We start from the raw sequence: 22,260 nt of genomic DNA, 5'->3' as shown, positions 1-22,260 counted from the left end.
GCATGCTTGCCTTTTAATCACCGAACTTTTGTTTTGTACTTCGCTGTTAGTTAGTGATGCAAATGGAGGCTGAAATCCATGTGCCTGCTGAAGTCACTTCTCTAGGAGCCCCAGGCACCCTGGGCCTACAGTCTTTGTCATCCTGATCTTTGGTGCTCTCAATAATGCAGCAAGCCTTTTCTCCACCAAAGCGTCACCTGTCTAGGTGAGTCGTGCCATCCCCTATCTGAAGTGACAGCCATCTTTGAGTACCAGCATCTTAACTGACTTCTCTTTCATCATCCATGTTAGAGAAATAACATTTTCGACAAGGTGTTGGGTTTTTCCCCCCCTTTTCTTTATTCTTTCCCCAGCCCCCCTTCGCCCCTTAGTTAGAGCACCTGATCAAAAAATTATTTCTGACAAAGATTTCCTGCTCCAAATTAAATGAGCTCAAGGAGACGGAGCATTTTCACACAGAAAGAAAGGGAAACGTTGATGTTGGAAGTTAATGAATCTGGGAGGAGAGAGAACATTATTGAGACTGGATAATATGATCTAACAGCTTTCCTTCTTCTTATCCTCCCCGTAAAGAATGTATGGAAGTCAGTTATGTGGCATGATTCTAACATCTGTCCTACCCCATAATGGTAATTTGTATAAGTAATGGAAACAGGTTAAATACTTCCATTCTAATGTTGCCAGCAGGGATGAAAATGAACATTTCAATGAAATAATCTCGACAGAGCAGGGAGAGGAGGGGTGGATGGACTGATTCATCTCTAGCTCTCTTTGGTGATCCGAACACTAATGAGAACGCTTGAATGTATAGTTTATCAGATAGAAGGGGAAGAGCAAGTAAATTTCTCAGATTAGAATCACTCTGAAAATATACCCACATGCAAGCTGCTTCGTTCTCCAATTGCCAGCGTTGGTTAATAATTTGCAGCATTCATTTTAAGGGGATAGAGGAGAGAAGAGAAAGAGGTGAAGAATCTTTTTGTTGGCTTTTAATGGGATGCCTTTAAGGGTTATCATTCAACCTCCTAGAAGCACAGAGGTTGTTCTTGCTACAGTACCTTATCTACTTTTCAGACCCATTGCATTAAAATTACAGGGTAGGCAGTTCTAGTATTTTGCCCCCCATTTTGCTGCAATTAGAAATGAAAGACACAAACCTCTGTAGTAAGGTTATCTGGTTGTCTCATAGTCTGTGCTGTTCCTCAGCCATTGTCATAACTAAGCCATATTTTTCCACCATAGTGACACTGTAGTACAGACACACACACATGCACATAGATTTGTAGCATCTGTGCCAGAATTTTGTATGAACATTTGTATATACTAATACAGAAGATTCACAAATCTTCCAGCAGGCATGTTAACCTCTCACAATGTGAGATTTTGGATTCTTCTGTAAAACTCTCATGACTGTATTCTGGAAACATGGCTGTAAATGGTTTGGGTTTTTTTGTCTCCCTCTTGTTTTTCTGTAATGAGGGAGATGTGTGGCTATAGATTGTCTTTTCTATCCGTACTTTTTTTTTTTCCTAAGATATGAAATGTGTTCTTGAATTCAGTGGAAATCACCCCCCGCCTGGAGTGCAGTTTGTGCAAGGTGACAGTGTGGGCTGTGAAAACTTCTGCAGCTGCTGTCTCCTGTTGGCTGGGTAAATATTAGAAGCTGTGGCAATACATCTGTTGAAGAATGGTGAACACTCACATTGTGCCACTATTGTTTAGTCACAGAGTAGGCTCTGACTTAGTGAAGAATTTTAGACCTAAACCTGTCCCTATTTGTGAAACTATGAAATACGTATTTCAGTGAAAATTATTTCAGTATTCAATTCCTTTACTGAACTGTGACCTTCACTGCTTAGGTGTTTCTTCTGAATAAATTTATTTATTTGGAGGGTTTAAAATCGGGTCTTGAAGAGCTTACTGCATTTAATTTCGTACACTATTAAAACCAAATACAATAATTACTTTTGGTCCTTTTCAAAATAATTTATTCAGTGTTGAATCCCTTTCTGAATGGAAAAGAATACCTCCGTAGAGACAGATTCCTTCAAAAGCACCGTTCCAAGGTTGTGGAAAGGTTTTATGTGAGAATATTTGTATTTTTAACCACATCCTTACATTTCAGATCTCTGTCTGCTTTTTCAAACAATGGATGTGTATTTATAGTGTAAATATTCTCACTGAAGCAAACACAATGTGCTGTGCTACTCACACGTACAATCTATAGCGTCTCATGTCCACTTAGATTAGAATGCACAGCTTTTAACACTGCTCAAAGATGACAGTATATCTATGGGGAAGCATTGGCATCCAGAAGGCACATTTTATAGGCAAAAAATAATAGCAAGACTTAATAGGAAGAAAAGAAATACAAAATGCTCCCCCTAATTTTTAGTTGTCTGGAATTTGAAGGTTTTCTCCCCCTTTTACACCTTGCATTTGCCTCAGTCTGTCCAGATACAAATGAGAAGGAAGAGGAAAGCTGATGCTATGTGCTGTAATTTTTTCTCCTTTGACTATAGTTATTGTTTAGGAGGATCACGGCTTGTATGTGCTCTTGATATTTTTGTGTGGTTTTGGGACATGTGTAAACCAGCAGTGTCTTTGCAGATACAGGAATGTCCGGAGAAGATTGCTAGGAGTTGCTCGGTCACAGAAAGATATGTTGTCTGAAATCTGTCTGTTGATCTACATTTTATAATTTAGAATCTGAACATCTCATGCTTTTATTTAAGTTACAATATATTACTTGTCTCTGCAAGTAATTATAATACAAATATGTTTGCTGTGTTTAAAATACTGAATTTTATTTATTTGTCAAATTTCTGTGAGAATTTTAGTAAAATGTACATGTTTTTAAGAATTAACATTCTTCCTTTTGTTTGCTTCTGTTCTAGCTCTTACAGAAACCTTTTTAGTTAGAGAATTGCACTGACCTTGCAAAATACCATATGTTGAGTGTGCTGCTATTCATCTCATAAGCATTAGTAGTCATGAATGAGCAGGTATTGTCTGTATCCTATGATAACCAGAGGAGTTAAATAGAATATTTTTTGATTGCAGTGATAGAAATTAAACATTACGGGTAAATTACTCTCCTTTTTGTTAAGAAGCATTATTTCTTTGTGACTTTAGATACGTTTACAGACATGTGGGTATGCACATCATACAAATTCAGGGTTTTTTAGAACTGGATTAAATTCTGAATTTGTAGAAAATAGTTCTGGACAACTGTACATTCTTAACCCTTATAATGCAGTATATGTTGTTAAGGGAGTGAACTCAATCGTGTAGTAGTCTCAGCAAAACCAAAGAGTAGGAAAAGTAAGGAAAAGATGGATATTTCACCCTAACACTCAGTTTCTTTGCTTTGGCAGTTTAGCATGGACCTTACATGTAATTTTAATGTTTCTTGTGTGGTTTAGCTCCTTTTTATTTTTATGATACAGTGCAAAAGTATGAGAATAGAGAAAATGCCATCATAAGTAAATAAAGGAAAATAAAAGGCACGGCAGTGGATCATGTAGAGTTTCTACTTGAGCAGATATTTAGATGGTTATATATAGCAATTATAAAAATATTTATTTATGCAATTTAGAATTAAGTAAAGAGATGTAAGCAAATAATTCACACAGATCCTTATCTCAACTGTATCAACTAGGGGAACATCCAGCATCTTACAACAGTTTTTTGCACCTAGTAATTAAAAATATTGGGATGTGAATATTAGAGAAAAGTGGCATAGTTGCACTGTGGTTAGTGAGAAGATTGCTGTTCATAAAAGCTCAAAATGTGTGTCCTCTCAGTTTTTAGCTTGCACTTGTTTTGGTTTTGTTTTTTTAATAAGAATGCCAGATGGTAACTGCCCGTTGTTGTGCATTTTAGGTCTCAGAGGGTTTTTTTCTATTTAAAAGAAATTTCTAAATCAGAAACCATACTCTTCTTTAACTGTTCTTCACTTTTCTGAAACTTAAAAATGTATTGTCTTTTGCCATTAGAAATTACTGGAAACAGGTGTGTTGAATGAGAGAGCTAAGAGATCCTAGACTGTAGCTGTGGGAATGAATTCCATGTGCATACCTAGAGTTCAGAACTGCAGTGGTCCTACCATTCTCAAATATCTGCAGAGTGTTTCAACAGCAGCATTGCTGCAGGACAGGGAGGCTGACTGTCTTTCGAATTCTCTTACTGCTTCTGCATTCTATTCTTCATTTTATGGACAAAACACCTCTTGGAGAATAATTTCATCTGGTTTTACAATGCTTTTCTGGCATCTTCCTGGCCTTTGACCCCAGGATTATTTCTGACTTTTATTTATTGTGCTTGGTACTCACTTGTCCTTTTAAACATATTAGAAAACACTTGAGGCTGATTTATCTGTAAGGAATTGGTCTCTGATTAGAACTTTTTAAAAAACTAAACAGTAAAGTTATCTTCTGAAAAAATTGACACCTAGGGGACAGATGAAAAATGCAATGGGCATCTTAAGGTTCAGCACAACCCCAGTACTAGATGGAGTATTTTCCTACTTCATCTTAAAAGATCAGGCTGAAGCAGTTAGGGGCTGCATTAAGACTGAATTGCAAAGGTGAATACATAATGCAGTACTGACCGTAATATTGTTATTTTCTACCAAAAAAAAAAAAAAAAAAAAAAAAAAGATGTTTCAAAGAGTATTCATATTGCAATGAAGAAAGATTCTTTTTATTTTTCAGAAAAGACATTTCAGAATATATTAGCAGCTGTGTACAAAAAGAAGCTCGACTTGTACTTATGCTCCCCCCAGTTGAAGAAGACCTCAGCTTTGTTAACAGGATAATACGTATTTTCTTCATACCTCATAGGAGCAGAAGTGCCTCTTTTCTGGCTTTCTTTCAGTAGTATACCATGGAAGGACATAGGACACATTTCAGCATCACTTGCTGCAGAGTTCACCTGACAAGGAGGCACTTTTTTATTCAGTTACTGAAAATTGTTCATAATCCATGTTTTCTACCTTGACATTCTTATAAATGATCTACATTCCATTAGCATTGTGATTTTTTTAAGCTTCTTTTACAAAACTGGAGGGAAATGTGTACAACTATGTTTTTTTGTTTTGCAATGAAAGTGTGCATTTATCACTTAGGTACATGTAAGTCACTTCTGTGAATTGAGCGCTTGGAGTAAATGTGTTTTGATGTAATGGCCATCTGTTCATGAATATCATATTTGCTGGTTTAACAAATAGTTTGATATAGATAAACACATAGTTTGGTGAGATCATATAGTTTCACAGGTAGCAATGCAATAGCAAAGTTTCATATTTTCCATAAGCCAGTAATCAAGCTGCAGGGGAAATCTCAAGGTTTTTGTTTGTTGCTTTAAGAAATTAATCTCTAGCATTTACCTTTCATTTCTGACTGCCTTTTTCAAAATGGTAAATGCAGGACCCACATCAGATCATAACAGGAGGCAAACTATATCTTACCCATTTCAGAAAGCAATCAGTCTTGCTTCTCTTTTCACCTTTCAAAAATGAAAGCTGTTCTGCTCTCAGATGGACACAGTGCAGCCAGCCACCAGGAGACCCTGGGAACAGCTGACCTGACACTCTTGCCCTGTATGGCTTCATTAGAGTCAGGTATCAGTGACACAGAAATGGCCCCTGAAGCTGTAGCTAAAGCCAGTTTGCAAGAAAAGACAGAACTGACAAGGTAGAGTTGGTCAAGTCAGTGATTCTGAGCGTCATGGTCTGAGGGATGCAGGTCAGCTGCAACGTGTTACACATACATATGTAGTGCAGTAAATACAGCTCAGTACCAGGCCATTTTTTAAGTTGATAGAAACTAGTTTAGTAGGCTCTTTGTTTGATTTTAGTTTTGATACTATGGTATTTACTGTGGTCCTGGCACATATTTTACCACTGAAGTCAAAGTTTATTCTTCAGTATCACTGATATCAAACTGTAACCATGACAGAGTATGTGGATTTATAGGAGGAGTGTGTGAGTGATGGTGAGTTTCGGTTTTGGATGTATCTTCAAAATTTGTCTTCATGGTTACTGTTTTTAGTGCAGAAGAGAGCCATGTAAAATGTGTGTGTTCGATAACTTTGTCTTGTTTCCCCCCATCTCCCCTCCTGTATTTTAGCATATGTTCCTGAGGAAGAATTGAAAGCAGCAGAAATAGATGAAGACAGCGTGGAAGATGATGGGCTGTCTCTGGACATCCAGGAGAATGAATATTTGTGCAATGAAGAAGCGGAGATCAAAGAGGCTCAAAGCTACCAGAACTCCCCAGTCAGCACTGCAACTAATCAGGATGCAGGCTATGGTTCGCCGTTTAGTGAAAACAGCGATCAGCTGGCCCATTTCAAAAGCACTTCCTCTAAAGAAGAGAAAGAGGATCCTCAGTGCACAGACAATGTTTCCTATCCACAGGACAGCTTGGCACAAATAAAAGCTGTGTATGCGAATTTGCTTTCAGAGACTTGCTGGTCCAGTTTAGCTTTGGACTTAAAGAAATCCAACCCAACCACCAGCAACAACGGAATCAGCCAGAATGAAAACACCACCAGTACTGACACCAATGCCAATTCCCAGAGTACTTGTGCTACCAGTACCAACACTAGTACCAGTACAACCACCAGTAGTACTAGTAACAGTAATAGTAACAGTGGTGGGTCAGGTTACGACTGGCACCAAGCTGCACTAGCTAAAACTCTGCAGCAGACCTCATCGTATGGACTTCTCCCAGAGCCGAGTCTCTTCAGCACAGTACAGCTTTACCGGCAAAACAATAAACTCTATGGGTCTGTGTTCACTGGTGCCAGCAAGTTCCGATGCAAAGACTGCAGCGCAGCCTACGACACGCTGGTGGAGCTAACAGTGCACATGAATGAAACTGGACATTACCGTGATGACAACAGAGATAAAGAAGCTGATAAGACCAAGCGGTGGTCAAAGCCTAGGAAACGATCGCTTATGGAAATGGAAGGCAAAGAGGATGCCCAGAAAGTGCTGAAGTGCATGTACTGTGGGCATTCGTTTGAGTCTTTGCAAGACCTCAGCGTCCATATGATAAAAACAAAGCATTACCAGAAAGTGCCTCTGAAGGAGCCAGTACCAGCCATCACCAAATTGGTCCCTTCTACCAAAAAGCGAGCACTTCAGGACTTGGCTTCGCCTTGCTCACCTGAGCCAACAGGGATCACGGCAGAAGCTTCACTGGGTGAGTCTGCAAAGGATCAGAAAACTGCCAACCCCTACGTGACTCCGAACAACCGCTATGGCTATCAAAATGGTGCTAGCTACACTTGGCAGTTTGAGGCACGCAAAGCCCAAATACTGAAATGCATGGAATGTGGCAGTTCCCATGATACTTTGCAGCAGCTCACTGCTCACATGATGGTCACCGGTCATTTCTTGAAGGTGACCAATTCTGCTTCCAAAAAAGGCAAACAGCTGGTGTTGGACCCAGTGGTGGAGGAGAAAATACAGTCTATACCTCTTCCACCCACCACCCACACAAGGCTACCAGCCTCCAACATTAAAAAGCAGCCTGATTCCCCAGCAGGCTCCACAAACTCGGAGGAAAAGAAAGACCTAGAGAAAGAAAAGCTGGTGGTCACCGAAACAGAGAAAAAGATTAAAGAAGAGAGTGAGGACTCTACAGAGAAATTTGAGCCAACAACTTTGTATCAATACCTCAGAGAGGAGGACCTAGATGATAGTCCTAAAGGCGGAATAGACATATTGAAATCCCTGGAGAACACAGTGACAACAGCCATCAGCAAAGCCCAGAACGGAGCCCCTTCCTGGGGAGGATATCCCAGTATTCATGCAGCTTACCAGCTCCCAGGAACAGTCAAACCCCTTCAGCCTGCGGTGCAGAGCGTTCAAATGCAGCCGTCCTACGCTAGCAGTGTGAAATCACTGTCGTCAGAACACAACGCACTCATCCATTCCCCAGGCAATCTCACACCCCCACCTCACAAGAGCAATGTATCTGCTATGGAGGAACTAGTGGAGAAAGTTACAGGTAAAATCAACGTGAAGAAGGAAGAGAAGCCTTTGGAGAAGGAGAAGAGTTCTCCCGTTAAACCCATGTCACCTGCTGCTAAAGAAAACAAGGATTTCCCAAAAGCAGAGGAAATGAATAACAAACAGCAGCCAAAGAAGAGCTCTGAGTCAGAAGTTCAGAAGGTCAAAAAGGATAGTCCAGCAGAAGCACATACGCCAAATGGTACAGAGCCACTTAAAACAAAGGTTGCAAATGGCTGTAACAATTTAGGAATTATCACAGATCATTCGCCTGAGCCATCCTTCATTAATCCATTGAGCGCTTTACAGTCCATTATGAATACCCACTTAGGCAAAATTTCTAAGCCGGTAAGCCCCTCTCTGGACCCTTTGGCCATGCTGTACAAAATTAGTAACAGCATGTTGGACAAACCCATTTACCCAACCACTCCAGTCAAGCAGGCTGATGCTATTGACCGGTATTACTATGAGAACAGCGATCAACCTATTGATTTAACTAAGTCCAAAAACAAGCCTCTTGTTTCCAGCGTGGCTGACTCTGCTTCATCCCCGCTGAGGGAGAGTGCCCTGCTGGATATTTCCGATATGGTGAAGAACCTCACGGGCCGTTTGACACCCAAGTCTTCAACTCCCTCTACCGTGTCAGAGAAGTCTGATGCTGACGGGAGCAGTTTTGAGGAAGCTCTGGATGAACTGTCACCAGTACACAAGAGGAAGGGCAGGCAGTCCAACTGGAACCCTCAGCATCTTCTGATCCTTCAAGCTCAGTTTGCTTCCAGCTTGAGGGAGACCCCAGAAGGCAAATACATTATGTCGGACCTAGGTCCACAAGAGCGGGTACACATCTCTAAGTTTACTGGTCTTTCCATGACCACAATTAGCCACTGGCTGGCCAATGTGAAGTATCAGCTAAGGAGGACAGGTGGAACTAAATTTTTAAAGAACTTGGACACAGGACATCCTGTTTTCTTTTGCAATGATTGTGCCTCTCAGTTCAGGACTGCTTCTACATACATAAGTCACTTAGAGACACACCTAGGGTTTAGTTTGAAGGATCTGTCAAAGTTGCCACTTAATCAGATTCAAGAACAGCAGAATGTTTCAAAAGTCCTCGCAAACAAGACTTTGGGCTCACTTGGAATTGCTGAGGAGGACTTAGGCTCCACATTCCAATGTAAGCTCTGTAACCGAACTTTTGCAAGCAAGCATGCAGTCAAACTGCACCTTAGTAAAACACACGGCAAGTCCCCAGAGGACCATCTGATCTATGTAACTGAGTTAGAAAAACAATAGCGTCCAGGTAAGCAGCCAGGTATGCAAGTGACCACAGGAACATTGCACTAAACTTCTTCATAGTACTGCACTAGGCCTGACCTGAGCCTCTGAAATCAGTCTTACTTTTGTTGCTGAACTGCCTATCTGGACCTTGGTTTTTCTTACACTTATTTTGTAGTTATATTTATATGCTCTTTGTCTGATCTGTGCATGGTTATTTTTTTGTTTCTGTTTTTATTTTTTTGTGAGTCAAAGTCTGACCTTTATTTTCAACATCTGTCCTTGATGTTAAGCTATCTTTTGTAGAATATAGTGGGAGACACTATTGAGAGACATTAATTTAGCCGTAAAGAAAGACACAAAGAACAATGATAAAGAGACATCCTAAAATTACAAAGTTGCCATGACAATAAAGGTCACAGAACCTGGTAGTGTCAAGTTTTAACCCTCTGAGAACTGTAATAGCATTTCTGTGCCTTTCCCAGTGACTAAATAAGTAAATAAGGAAAAACAAAATAAAACAAAAGGCTTAAAGGCATTTCATTAAAATAAAAGCTGTGTCGGAAGCAGGACTTTTTTTTTATGAATGAGCTTCCTTTTTTTTTTGGTTTTTAATGCAGAACTGGTTTGTGAAGATATTGTGCATGCAGTCCTTGGAAGAAGGAGAGCTGTGTAGTACTCAAGGGGTTAGGAAGCCACAACTGTATAAGTTAAATAATAATTAAAAAAAGCAAACCAAGTTGCCACTATGCCCAAATCCTCTGGATGCTGAGAATTGCCACTTTTTGGCAAAAAAAAAAAAAAAAAGTATGCAAGCTGTTATTTAAAACAAATGTAAAAATGCTCTTTTCTTTCTTTTATTTTTTTTTTCTGTAAAATACTGCAGTTTATAGTTATTTACAAATGTTAAGCTTTGGTACAAGCTGACCTTTCTATAGTGTGCTGCATTGGTAAATGAAAACAAAAAAAAAATGGGGCAAATGTTGGATTCTGTTCCTTGTAAATTGCCAGCATCAGCTTAAAAAAATACATGTTACATATCGTACCATTTTAAACTGTTCAACTTTCTTTGTACCTTCTGGCTGTATGCTTTCTCTTTTAACTTTTTATATTGTCATTTTATATTCGATTTCTGTGTATATAATGTAAAACCACACTTTTTGAATAAAATTTAGTTCCTGCAGCTTGATATAAATAGAGGAATTTTACTGGCACCTGCATCTTTCCAGATGCATGTACTTAAAGGAACTATCTGACAAAAAAAATTAAATAAATAAAAATAAAGCAAGCAATGCACTATGAATTATACATTTTGATGTTTTATCATTAATATTGTACAGTACATTTTGGTTCACACAATTAAATCCACTGTTTTCTCAAGTGTAAAATAAACCCACATGCAGTTCTTGATTTACATACATTGTCATGTCGTCATTATATTGCCTTTGAGGTGTTATTCCAGCTGTAAGAGGCATCGTTTATATAATCAACCGGTGAAAATCTATTTGAAATCATCTCTCGTGATCTCTGTGCTGACGTGTCTCGCTGGAAGCCGTAATGCTGGTAACCTCTTAGAAGAGATTTGCAGCAGGTACGCACTGCAAAAGGTACAGAGTCAGAGCAGCGAGGGGCATTCTGCTCCTCACTGGGGCACAAGAGAGGCTGCAAAGCTTTTGGCCAAGTTAATTTCCTTGTGCTGTATGACTGTACCTGTAGCCATTTTCTGTGTGCGCTCAAAGGCCGTCTCCTCCCTCCCTTCTCTGGTGAAGCACCTTTTGATTACAACAGTTTCATAGTGAGAGGCTTTGGCTCCTGCCCCTGCAGTCTGTTGGATAATATGGTGCTGCCTTTCTGGCAGTGGTGAGGACCTCAGAGGCTTTGACACCAGTTTTTACTTACAGTACAAGGAGGCAGACTTATGTTTCTCTGTACTTTTTAAATATTGCATTTTGAGGTAAGCTGAGTGCTATCATATCAGGTGTTTCCCTTAATCTTTATTTCTGTTCCGTTGAATGCAGATGTCATTTAGAATGTAAAAGAGAGCTGTCAGAGCCTTCACTTCTCTATCTCCTGAGTGCTTTGACAGTTACAGTGTATGAAAGCCTGGGATCTGCTATCCATTACACTTTTTGGAGGGGCTATTAAATATGAGGACCTAGAGGGGTTTGCTTTCACATGGTATTAGTGATACTATTATGTTATATATACTTCTGTGTACATATGTATATTTCTGTTTCTTCTCAGTTCTTCTGAAAGTAATTTAAATGTAAGATCTTTGCTTCCAAATACAGCACAGTTTGACATTTAATCTTTACCTTAGCTACAACTCCAGAAATATCCATGCACTTTTCTGTTCTCTGTAAAAACCTATCAGGTCCAGGTCAGTTACATTTGCACGGTGTTTCTAAGTGGTGCAGGAAAGTGCCATGCGGATTTTTTAAAATGTCCCTTACTTTCTTCACTGCTAACTACCTATGTCCTTCAGGGGATCTAGCCATTTAGACATTTCAGTTCAATTACTGGATGATTATGTGCTTTGGGCCCAAGGGGTGGTGAGGAAGAAAAACAGTCAGGCCTATGGCCATAATACAGAGTCCTTAAATAATAACCCTTTGAAGTTTTGTTTACTTTCCCACAGGCCTGCAAACAAGTGATTATAAAATATGCTGTAGTACATTGCAGTAGTGTGTGAAAAGGTTGAAAGGGAGAAATAATAGCTCTAAAGTGCATTTGAATCTAATGTAAATCCATTAAAACTGATTTTGAAACACGGCATGTAAAGTGAGTTCTCAACACCAGGTGACTCCCTCGAGAGGTGTTTATGACATTGCTAAATCCGTTCAGTTCTGATAGCTTCAGAATTGGACAATCACTCATCATCTGTGCCACTGTCTGAAGAAAGTCCATTTAGAATAAACCAGCGGCTTTACCTGGTGGCTATGCTGATGTAACACTTTCTGCAACTGAATTATGAAGTAGATAAAAATCGGAGGGCTCTGATGGTTCACCTGCTTAAGAAAATGAAGTACAGTGACAGTACGATCTTTATTTAATTTAGATTTTTGTCACTTTTGTTTGAATGTCGTATTTCAGAAAAAATTCCCTTTTAGAAAAGAAATAGCAGTTTCAAACAGAGTTGTTCTTTTCCCCAGAATTTTTTTTCAAGTGTATTTCTTCTCTATTTCAATAAGATTGCAACAAAAGTAAGTTTGTGCTTTTCTACAAGTAGCTTCTAAAGCTGTTGGATGGAAGAGACCACATAGCCTTTCAGGACTGATCTTGAAGGAAAGAAACCTAGGAGTTTTAAACCCGATCATAGTGTCTGTAAGCCTGTATACCTGTTTTGTAATGTATGCAAATTCCAGTGTGTCTGATGCTTTTCAGAGATGTATAAAGCTTATTTTTTTAGCATTACACTGCTGGTGTTCGCACCTTTGCTTGTATCTGTTCTCAGAGCGGAAGATCTTGGTTTGCTTATTTTCACAGGTTTGGTTTCTGCTTCGGCGCAATTTTCTATGTTGCTGTTTCAAAGCTGATGCAAACCACTGGAAATTTGGGACACCTGTGTACTGATGACATTAGTCCTGATTGAAATGACCTTTTTTATTTTTTTTAATAGCATTTTGTGGGTTATTCCCTAATATCTTCTGCAACATAACTATGTTACGGATTTCTCTGGATGGTTACACTGGTAATAATGACACCAAATATAATCTGTCCTTTTCATGGAAGCCACTAAAATGCAATTGCAATTAAGTATAAAGGCATAAAATATACATATTGTCTTTCGTTAGATTAATCAAGGCATGGTGCATCAGCTTTTGCTTGCATTATCCAAAGCTATCTCAGATTTGAGCATGTGAGATTCTTTAAATAATATGGCAGGGGTCCTGGTTAGGAGACCTCCAAGGAGAGGCCAGTTTCCATGTGGAGTGTTCTTGCAGCTCTGTAGGTGTTGGTCTCCTGACTGATGCAGTATTGAGTTACTCTCCCAGCATGAAAGTAGCAGGAAGTGGGATTTCACCATCTGTTCACTGAAATTTAAAAGCAGGGTCCTTTTCTGTCCATGGATGAGAACAGAATGCTAACCCAAATTTACTGGCCAGATACTAATCTATATAATATGATTCTTCCAAATTTTTGTTTTCCCCACTCTTCTGATTGAGTTTCTTCTTGTAATATGTTTCTCTTCATCACTGTGTGTACTCAGCTTCATCCTACAGGTGGGTGGAGAGACCACATTTTGGGATGAAAGATGCTATTCTAAGTAAAAGGTGATATCATAGCTAAGTGAAAATATCAATACCCAAAACTGGATTTATTGTAAAAAAGGACAACATTTTACAAGTCTAAGATGAGGCAGATTACCTGAGGTTAGTGTAATTTATGAAATGTGCTTCTTTATCCCACATCTTCATTAGCTCTGTTTTTTGACTGGTGATACAGAAAAACTGATTTTAGAATAGTTTAGCACCAGGAGGTCAGGACTGTGAACACTGATACATGGCTAGTGGACCTAGTTATTTTCAAACAACCAATATTAGAATATGCAATGATTATAAAAGCTGTAGACCTTCCCAGTGGGAATGAGAAGCTCAGGTTACTCTATTGTGAAGATCCCTTACTTTTAAACATCTCTAAAGTTCTGTCCAGTGACTGCTGAATCAGGGTCAGTGCGGTCAAAATGAATCTAGTAACTTTTATCCTAACTACTGTACTTGTTACCTGGGTTTTTTTCCCTTCCCTATGAAAAATAAAAAGTTTAAATTTGGTTAGTTATAGCCAGGTTGTCAGGATTTGAATGGTTTCTATTTCTGGATAAACTTCTTAGTATAAAACATTCAAGGAAAATTATTTGTTAAAATTATTAGTTCTTTTTAAAGAAGCTTTTCTTAGACTAAATTGTTCAGGGTACAATGTGTTGACCGTCACTACAGTATAAATTTAGTAAAATTTAATATAGTGAGAGTGTACTGTTTTTCAGTCCAGAGTGGTTGTGTCAGCATTGTCTGAAGTTGCAGGTTAAAGCCTGACAGGTTCCTGACCAGGCTTGTCAGATGTAGGACACCTGTGGTTAAATGCCACATGGTCACTTGAGGAAGGAAAGTTGGAGTCTGGGTGCCTGCAACCCATCTGCTCTCGTAGGAGTCCAGAGCTGATTCATTTGCTCAGAACAGCATACATTATGAAATCTTAGAGGCTGGTGGGACATATTAGGCCAACCTTCAGGGTCAGGCAGGTGGAAGTCACCTGTCTTGGTACACATGACAACTTGTCCAAAAGGCACCTCTTTAAGAGCGTGTAAAAACTGAAGTTTGTGTTAGAGCTCGTTGTGAACCACTAAAGCAGAATGGCACCTGTATTTCCTACCCAAAAACGACACCCACGATGGTGGAATCTGGAAAGCAGCATGCTACAAGCCATGTAGTCAGAAATAGTGCCCAAAGCTCCTGACCAGCAGCTAGAGGTGTAGCCACTAGAGTGTGTTCTCAGGCACAATTCCTTACTCCCCAGAAGGTTTATCATCACAACAAGAAGTTGAGTTCCATCCAATATGATCTGGGATGAAAGATTCAATAGCTAAGAGCAAGCAGTTTCTTTCAAACAAGTTCACAAGTGGACTGGTAGGTGCTAAATCAGTTTGGCAAAATGTATTAACCTGCCAGCTGGCACATCAGTTTCTCTATATCATACTGTGTATCACCATGGTCAGAATCCTTTCACCCCTTGACTTTCCTTTCAGCGAGGTTTGGATACTCAAGACTGAACAGTGATGAGACCAGCTATCAGTCCTGCTGAATTACTTAAAATTACAAGGTTTCATATTTTTGAATGGCAGGATAGGTTGCTTTATCTTGGAAATGGGCATTGACCTCAGATACAGACAGACAGGTTGGGTCCAGGTGCCATTTACCCCATTCTGCAACTAGCAGATTCCATTGCTGTAAATTCCTGAAGATGGTCTCTGGCAGTTAAATCCAAAAAAGAAAAAAGAAGATTTCTGCCATTTTTTCCTCTTTCCCCCAGGAAATGCACAGTGTATAGGGACATGCAAAGAAATTTTGGTTTAACCTGAGCATTTCTGAGGAGCAGTGTTCTGTCAAAACTAACTGCCTTCTTCAAGTCCTGGTTAGGCTTAGCTTATTCCTGCACGATTCCAAAGTGTATCATCTTATTTGTTGTCATGGAAGCACTGCTACAGGTTCAGTGTCAAGAAGATCATCTTCTCCGTGCTCTCTGCCCAGCCCCCAGCATAGCAAGGAAAACTGGCAGAGTGGCTCTGCAAGTCACTATTGCTCTGCAAGGAGTTGGAGGGTGGACTGGGAGGGAGAGGAACAGGATAACAGGGGATTTTGATCTTGATAAAGCATTACAAAGTTTCATGTTTTCAGAAATGGTGCTTCATTAACATGTCTCCTCACTCTAGCTTAACCTGCCGTGTGTGGCAATACAAAAAGTGGCTCTTGAAAATGTTGCCCTTTGGCTTCAGGGTCTTTGACATCTAATTTCTAAGTACTACTTAAAAAGGTGAAAAAGTTGTGTCGTAGGTGACTTCTGTTCATCCCATGTTCCAGATGAAACTAGACCCATTGTAGGTAGGATGTGAGACTCATGAATGGCTTTTCTCATCGTCAAGTGACTGCTTTAAGTCATTTTCATTCTGGACTTTTTTTCTCAATTTAGACCAAAATACTTTGGAATCAATTTAAGCCAAACTGGAAAAAGCCACTTTTATTCTCTCATAAGAAAATCTGCCAAGGGCTGCTGTGGCAGGGAAACTGTGTAATGCTACCAGTGTAACTGTAATGGTTTAACTGGAAAATTCTGACAGTAAACATGTTTTAAGTTTATTAATGTGCAAATGCTGTCTCCAAAATACACTTGCAGGCTCAGACACTGCCCACAATTGGTATATTATTTCGTAGTCCAAGGTCAAATGCACTCAGCATGTTTGCAGTGGGCATGCTGTATTAATAATTACACGCAGTAGTATCTGAGTGTGGAGCATGATGATAAAATGTGGTTGAGAGAGGCACTGTATAGCACTGGGTGTCTTTATGTTCAAGGGAGAGTTATATTGTTGGCTGTCTCTAAAGTGCTACTTTGCTAAAGTTTGTAGCATTTAGCATTAACTGTCTATTATTTCTTGTCACCACTTTTCTGTGCTGGGATAATGTGAAAAATTAGATAGGTTTGCTCTAAAAAAGGCAGCAGGTCTAGACTTAACATTGCATGGGGATCCTACGCCCCAGTTTTGGGGGGTGGTGAGTGTCACATTTCATATTTTTGAGTGTGCTTTGACAACTGGGAGTCTGGAAAAGTGCAAAGAAGAAATAGGAGTGACTAGGAATGGAATCTAATGATCAGCAACCATCAATCGGGTAAAAGCAGAACAAAAAAAATTGGATCTCAGCCATCCACTGTGAGAAGACGGACAAGGTGGGGAAAAGAAATAATAGAAGAATAATTGCTATTAGCAAGAGCAGATGTCAGGGAATTTCAATGCTAGGACTGAGAGGGGTGAAAAGGGAAAGGCTGGAAAGCCTGTTTGCCTGTTAGGAGACAAAAGGGGACCTAGCAAGGTGAAGCTCAGAGGGGCTCTGTGCTGGCAGATATAAGTATGCCTGAGTGATGTTTGGAAACCTCTCTGACCTCCTGCAAAAAACATGGAATGAGGCTGAATTTGTCTCAGGGTTTTGTAGTGGACAGCTGAAATATTTAATGTGAAGACTTCACAGGATTGTCTGTTCAAAAGCTGGAGGGTCAGGGAGAAGGAGGTGAGATAAGGATGGAAGCCTGAGCAAAGAGTTTGAGTGAAGTATGATGATGAGGGCTCTTGGTGTTGCATAAGACAGGGAGAGGAGCAGAGAGGAAAACTTGGCATGGGGAAAACTTAATGGTTGTTTTGTTGCTGGTGGTTGGGTTTTTTCCCACTTCAGTGTTTCTAAGAGCGATAACTACATCAAATTTTTATTGTAATAGCAATCAGAGTCCAAGGGCCTGAGTATGCTGGTTGCTGTAAAAACACACTAACAGTAGCTGCCACCTCATTTAAGACAAGGCATAAGAAGGGAATGCAAAAGCCATCAGAAACGGGAGAAGATGGTGCAATTTCATAGGCTATGCATGTACATAAATCGAGCGCTTGTGAGTCATTTAATTTTTAAAGACTTTATAATAGATGTGCTGCAGTCTCTACTGGCCATCCACCTAGCTGCTCGCAGTTGGCAACCTCACTATTGATATCTGGGCATCATTTTAAGTGAGCACTTAAGGTTGAGTATCAAGGGAAGGTATTTATAGTTTCAGCAGAGTAGGTTGATAGCTATTCCAGCCCCAGATGGGAATTGGGTTACATGACAGATCAGGCTGCCTTCCAATTTTATCCAATACTAGCGATAAGGGGAGGGGGGAGGGAGGACAGCTGCAACCGTATAGTCCTTCTAGGGTTAAAGATCCTAATGCTTTAAAGAGGATGTCTAAAAGAAAATTTCTTTCTGAAATAATTTATGGAAATGCCGTGCTCCCTTTGAAGGTTCCATGTCACTGCATGGCACTACGCAATGTTCTCTTTCTTCACCTGTCAGGCAAGGACCACCTCGAAGAGTCTCACTGCTGATTACTAGTTAATTGTCATTAATAAGTGACAACTGACATTATGGGGGCTTAATGCAAAGAGAACAGAAAAGAGCCACAGATATTCTAATGAGCTGACTCCTACGTGCCCTCTATTGTTGTCGAAAATGAGGAGCTGTCGTCATTGTTCAGGAGATGGGCTTCAATTGCTCTGGAAAAATATTCTCTTTTAATTTCTTTATGCATAGATAATTCCTGGTGCACTCTCTCTCCCTCTCTCCGTCTGTCTCTCTTGCTCTTTTTTTCTCTCATACACACACACCGAGACACACACACACCTTTCTGTGAGCACAGTGAAAACTTCCACTGATGATAGACAATATGTGTTAAGGTACAGCAAAGCTTTTTAAAGTACTTTGATTTAGGCATGCACACGTGCAAGTGCATGTGTGCACACATACATACAGACTATCTACACATAAATTCAAATCACCAAGATGTTTATTTAATTTTTACAACCCACGAAAGAAGTGGGCACAGACAATTCCCCTAAGGAAAGGAACCAAAAGGAGATGGTCAAGATGATAGGAGGTGATATATGAAGTCAGGATTGAGGAAGTCCTGTTCTGCCCCTAGTATGAGGGATTTTGAAGTGATGGCAAGGAGCAAATACAGATTTCAGATACAAGTACCTAAAATTAGGTTCTTGCTCTTAATTTAAATAGTAGCTAATGACTTAATGATTTTCAAAACTGTCAAACAGGCAGGAGCTCCCTGGGAGGCGGTGGTGGCTGCGGATGCTCAACACTGCCTGCTGAAAGTCAAAACCATTCTTTGCACACTTTTGGAAAATCTCAGCCAGCAGAGGGCCAGAAATTTGGGGGAGATGATTTAATGAGGCATCAAACTCTTGGTTACATTTCCTGAAAAGCAGGAGTTCTGCTTACACTAGACCAGCATGATCAATCCAGGATAATCTTACTTCTGTGCAATGCCAGATGAAATATGTGCATACACATAAAAGATAATCTCTACCTTTTCAGATTAGGGATAAGAAAGGTTCTGAGGGTGCTGCTGACAGCCACAACCTGGAACCTTTCCAAAAGCCAGGAAATCACCCATATTCTGGAGGTAAAAATTTAGGTAAAAAAAAGGAAGCCATAGGTGTCATTATGATGATGCCAGCGTCTACCAATACTGGAGCAATACAATCACCTGCATCAAATCTCTTAAGTATGGACAGTATTTGAGATCTAAATTGTAGAAGAGGAATATCCTATTTTTACCAATAAATATCCAAGAGTTTCCATTCTGCAACAATAAATTGCATGTCTGTACTGCTCTCTAAAATTTAAGGCTGTGTGGGTTTGCCTGAGAAGTGGCTTATCCAGTGTCTTTCAGCTACCTGCACAAAAGGGAAGATTCCCATCATTTCACAGGGAATTTCATTTTGATTGCATAGCTTGAGTTTAGAACTCAAGACTTACAGGAAAGAAAATGAAAATGAGATGCCTCTCATATTGTGCTCGCAGCGAAGATATTCATTAGCATTCTCTGTCTTTCTGCCTGCCAAGGCCCAAACAAAAGATACAGTCTGGAACAATGGCCTGAAATGAGGAACACAACCAAAGCAGCCGTGCAGGAAGCCTGCTGTTTCCCATAGTTTGGGGACCTGGAGCCAATATACAGTGCCCTGAGCAGATGTATGGAAGTGGAAAATGCCTCAAATGACAGAAGGTAATTTTTAAATTATTTTTCTTTTATGCTGGGCTTCCCACTAGGAAGTCAACAGATACCGTGTCTTACATTGCCATAGTGCAACTTGATGGGTCCTAATTCCCAGCTCTGTATGTGACTTTGGATATGACCTCTCTGCGACTGAATCTACCCGTCTTTTAAAGAGATGAGATAATGCCTGTGTGGCAGAGAAGACACATGCTGTAATCGGTGGTGAGAGTTTGTAATACTGCGTAGAAAGCACTTCTTGACATTGCAAGTGTCTTTTCAGTTACTGCACTGTCTTTAAAATTTCCTTTTGGAGAAGACAGTTGAAAAGATCACAGTCCAAGCCATCTCACTTCCTGAGGCAAGAGGTCAGCTTTCTGCTCTTTGTGGTGCTCCTCTACCTTCTTATCCTCTGGGTTAGGAAGCTCGCCACTGCCCACCACCAAGCTCAGTATAGGGTCACAGCTGCCAGGGCAGTTTCTTATACAAATCTATCACAACAGTTCTTACTGTCCTCATAATTCTTCTCTTTTTGCTTTCTTTCTAGCTGTAACAAAACAGTTTTGGCAGCTTCTGGAACTTCTCTGCCTGCTGGACCCCAGAAATTCTGATGCTAGATACTGGTGATGTCAGCTGAAGTTAGTATGTTGAGCGGAATGGGTAAAAGTTGGGCTCCTTGATAAACTGTGTTTAAATAAAACTGAATGGTTTATTGCTTTTAATACCATTTATCTTATGAATGCTACTGGAATATAGGAAGAACTGATGGAGTCATTCCTGAGGGAGTTGTTCCTTTTTCCGTTGAGAGTCCTGAAGCATAGAGTTGGAAATTGTGCTCTGCCCTATGTACTTCTTCCCTCCCAAATGAAAGTCATTAACCTTATTTGTATTGCGTCTGTGTAGTAGAGATTGTCACTCAAGACCTCTTAGACATTTTAGCAAACACTTCCAAATGACTGGGACTCTGTCTGTGGTATTCTTCTTTCAATAATTTACAATCATTAAAATGACATCAGACTATCTCCAGTTCTGGCATTCTTTCCAGTCGCTGTCTCTCAGATGTTTACGTGGGATGAAGGTAAAGCTGGTTCTGTAATGATGGATGTCCCTTGCACAAAGTGGTTTAGAATAACCCAAGACACACAACAAAGCCAGAACTGGAGATAGTCTTATCTCACATATGGAGCTGTAAATTATTTAAGGGAGCGCTCCAGCTCCAGGAAACTGAGGTTACAGCAAGTATTAAGCTTCCTGTATGGCTATTTTTCTTGTGTCAGGTGGTGTGGCACAGTTTATTCATGGGCATTCAGGGGCCATGGAAATAATCAGCAAATGAGGAAAATATTTCATTTTCTGTTGCTATTTCTTATGTCAGATTTCTAGAGAACTAAGGCTTGAAGTTTAGGGCCCTTTGCATTGAATTCAGATCCATAAAAATCCTCTTGATGGCTGGAAAATGTTGTACCAAACTAATAGATGCATTGTCAATAGAGATTGCTATGACTTCACAAAATGTTCCAAGTAACTACATATCATTTATAGTTAATCACATGCAGGATGCTCCAATCCAGTGACTCGCAATAAATAGCTAACTCAAGAAGCAACATGATGAAGTTGCAATGCCTGAAGTTCTCAGTGATAGCTTGTGCAGTCTATCTTGCTTCAGTTGGCACTGAAAGCTTAAACATGTTCCCTTGTTCCCCACACATCCTTGCTTGGTACATAAAATATACATGAAAAAAAGCTGGGATAACAAATACTTACACGCCCAGCTGATACCTCAGAGGAAATTTGTGAATTATCTTGGAGGGGGCTGCTTCAAACAATAACAGCAGGGGAGGGAATGCCTCCTGCCCTCCATGGCCAGCATCAGGGAAGAAGGAGCCCCTTCACAGGACGGGACAGGGCAGGGCAGGGCAGGGTAGCAGCTCCTTTAGCCCCTCTAAATTCCATACCTCTCTGCTACCTGTCCTGACAGCTCTACAGAGTAAACTAAAGCTGGTCTTTCCCTCTCCCCCTTCCCCAAGGCAGTGGTAAAGCCTCCAAAGACATGTAGCTGCTTTGTTAGGAATGGATGCCTGCCATATCTCATAGAGGGGGCCAGTGCCTCCAAGACCCTTCAGTCACTGCAGAGCATGTGGACATCCCCCATCTGTGAAGGAAGCATGATATCCTCCTTTGCTGACTGAGGCAAGGGCAAGGAGTAACAAGAGGAAAGAAGGAAATTTGATTTTTTACATGGAAGCATTAATTTCTGGAATTTGGAGGTGGAAAAAACTGTGGCTTTTTTTCCAGTAACAGCTCTTGCTTTTAGTTTCTTTTTAACATTACCCTGATGGTAAGTAGGTACAAAAATCATACTCATTTGTGAAAAAGCATTTTTTGCATAGTGTATATAACAATATCAGGAGATAGGGGTAGAATTTCAAAGTGGTACTTTTCTTTGGTTCTTTCCCTTTCAATAGCTGTTGTTTTGATTACTCTGTGCCTTAGGCTATCATTAGAATCTTTTTGTGTGTGGAAGTATTAAGTCCATAAATATGAAAATAAGCCTGTAATTGACCCATGGACTGAATTTATTTCCATTAGATTCTTCTGCTAGTATAAAAAGCACAAACTGGAAGAGCGATATTTATATGCGTATGAAGCTCCCCAGCTCT

At 40.1% G+C, this 22,260-nt stretch overlaps 1 protein-coding gene across 1 annotated transcript in view; it reads left to right on the top strand.

Moving 5' to 3' along the window:
* TSHZ1 (teashirt zinc finger homeobox 1) overlaps nucleotides 1-10,691 on the top strand; it is a 55,303-nt gene extending 44,612 nt beyond the window's left edge. The window contains exon 2 of the mRNA XM_069004330.1: nucleotides 6,132-10,691. Within this exon, the coding sequence (XP_068860431.1) occupies nucleotides 6,132-9,316 (3,185 nt within the window). The 3' untranslated portion in view covers nucleotides 9,317-10,691. The remainder of the gene's footprint in view (nucleotides 1-6,131) is intronic.
* The last annotated feature ends 11,569 nt before the right edge of the window (nucleotides 10,692-22,260 follow it).

The sequence above is a fragment of the Aphelocoma coerulescens genome, chromosome 2 (genome assembly GCF_041296385.1).
Source record: "Aphelocoma coerulescens isolate FSJ_1873_10779 chromosome 2, UR_Acoe_1.0, whole genome shotgun sequence".
NCBI classification, from domain to species: domain Eukaryota; kingdom Metazoa; phylum Chordata; class Aves; order Passeriformes; family Corvidae; genus Aphelocoma; species Aphelocoma coerulescens.
The sequence above is the reverse complement of the archived record's forward strand: the minus strand, read 5'-3'. Positions and strand labels throughout refer to the sequence as shown.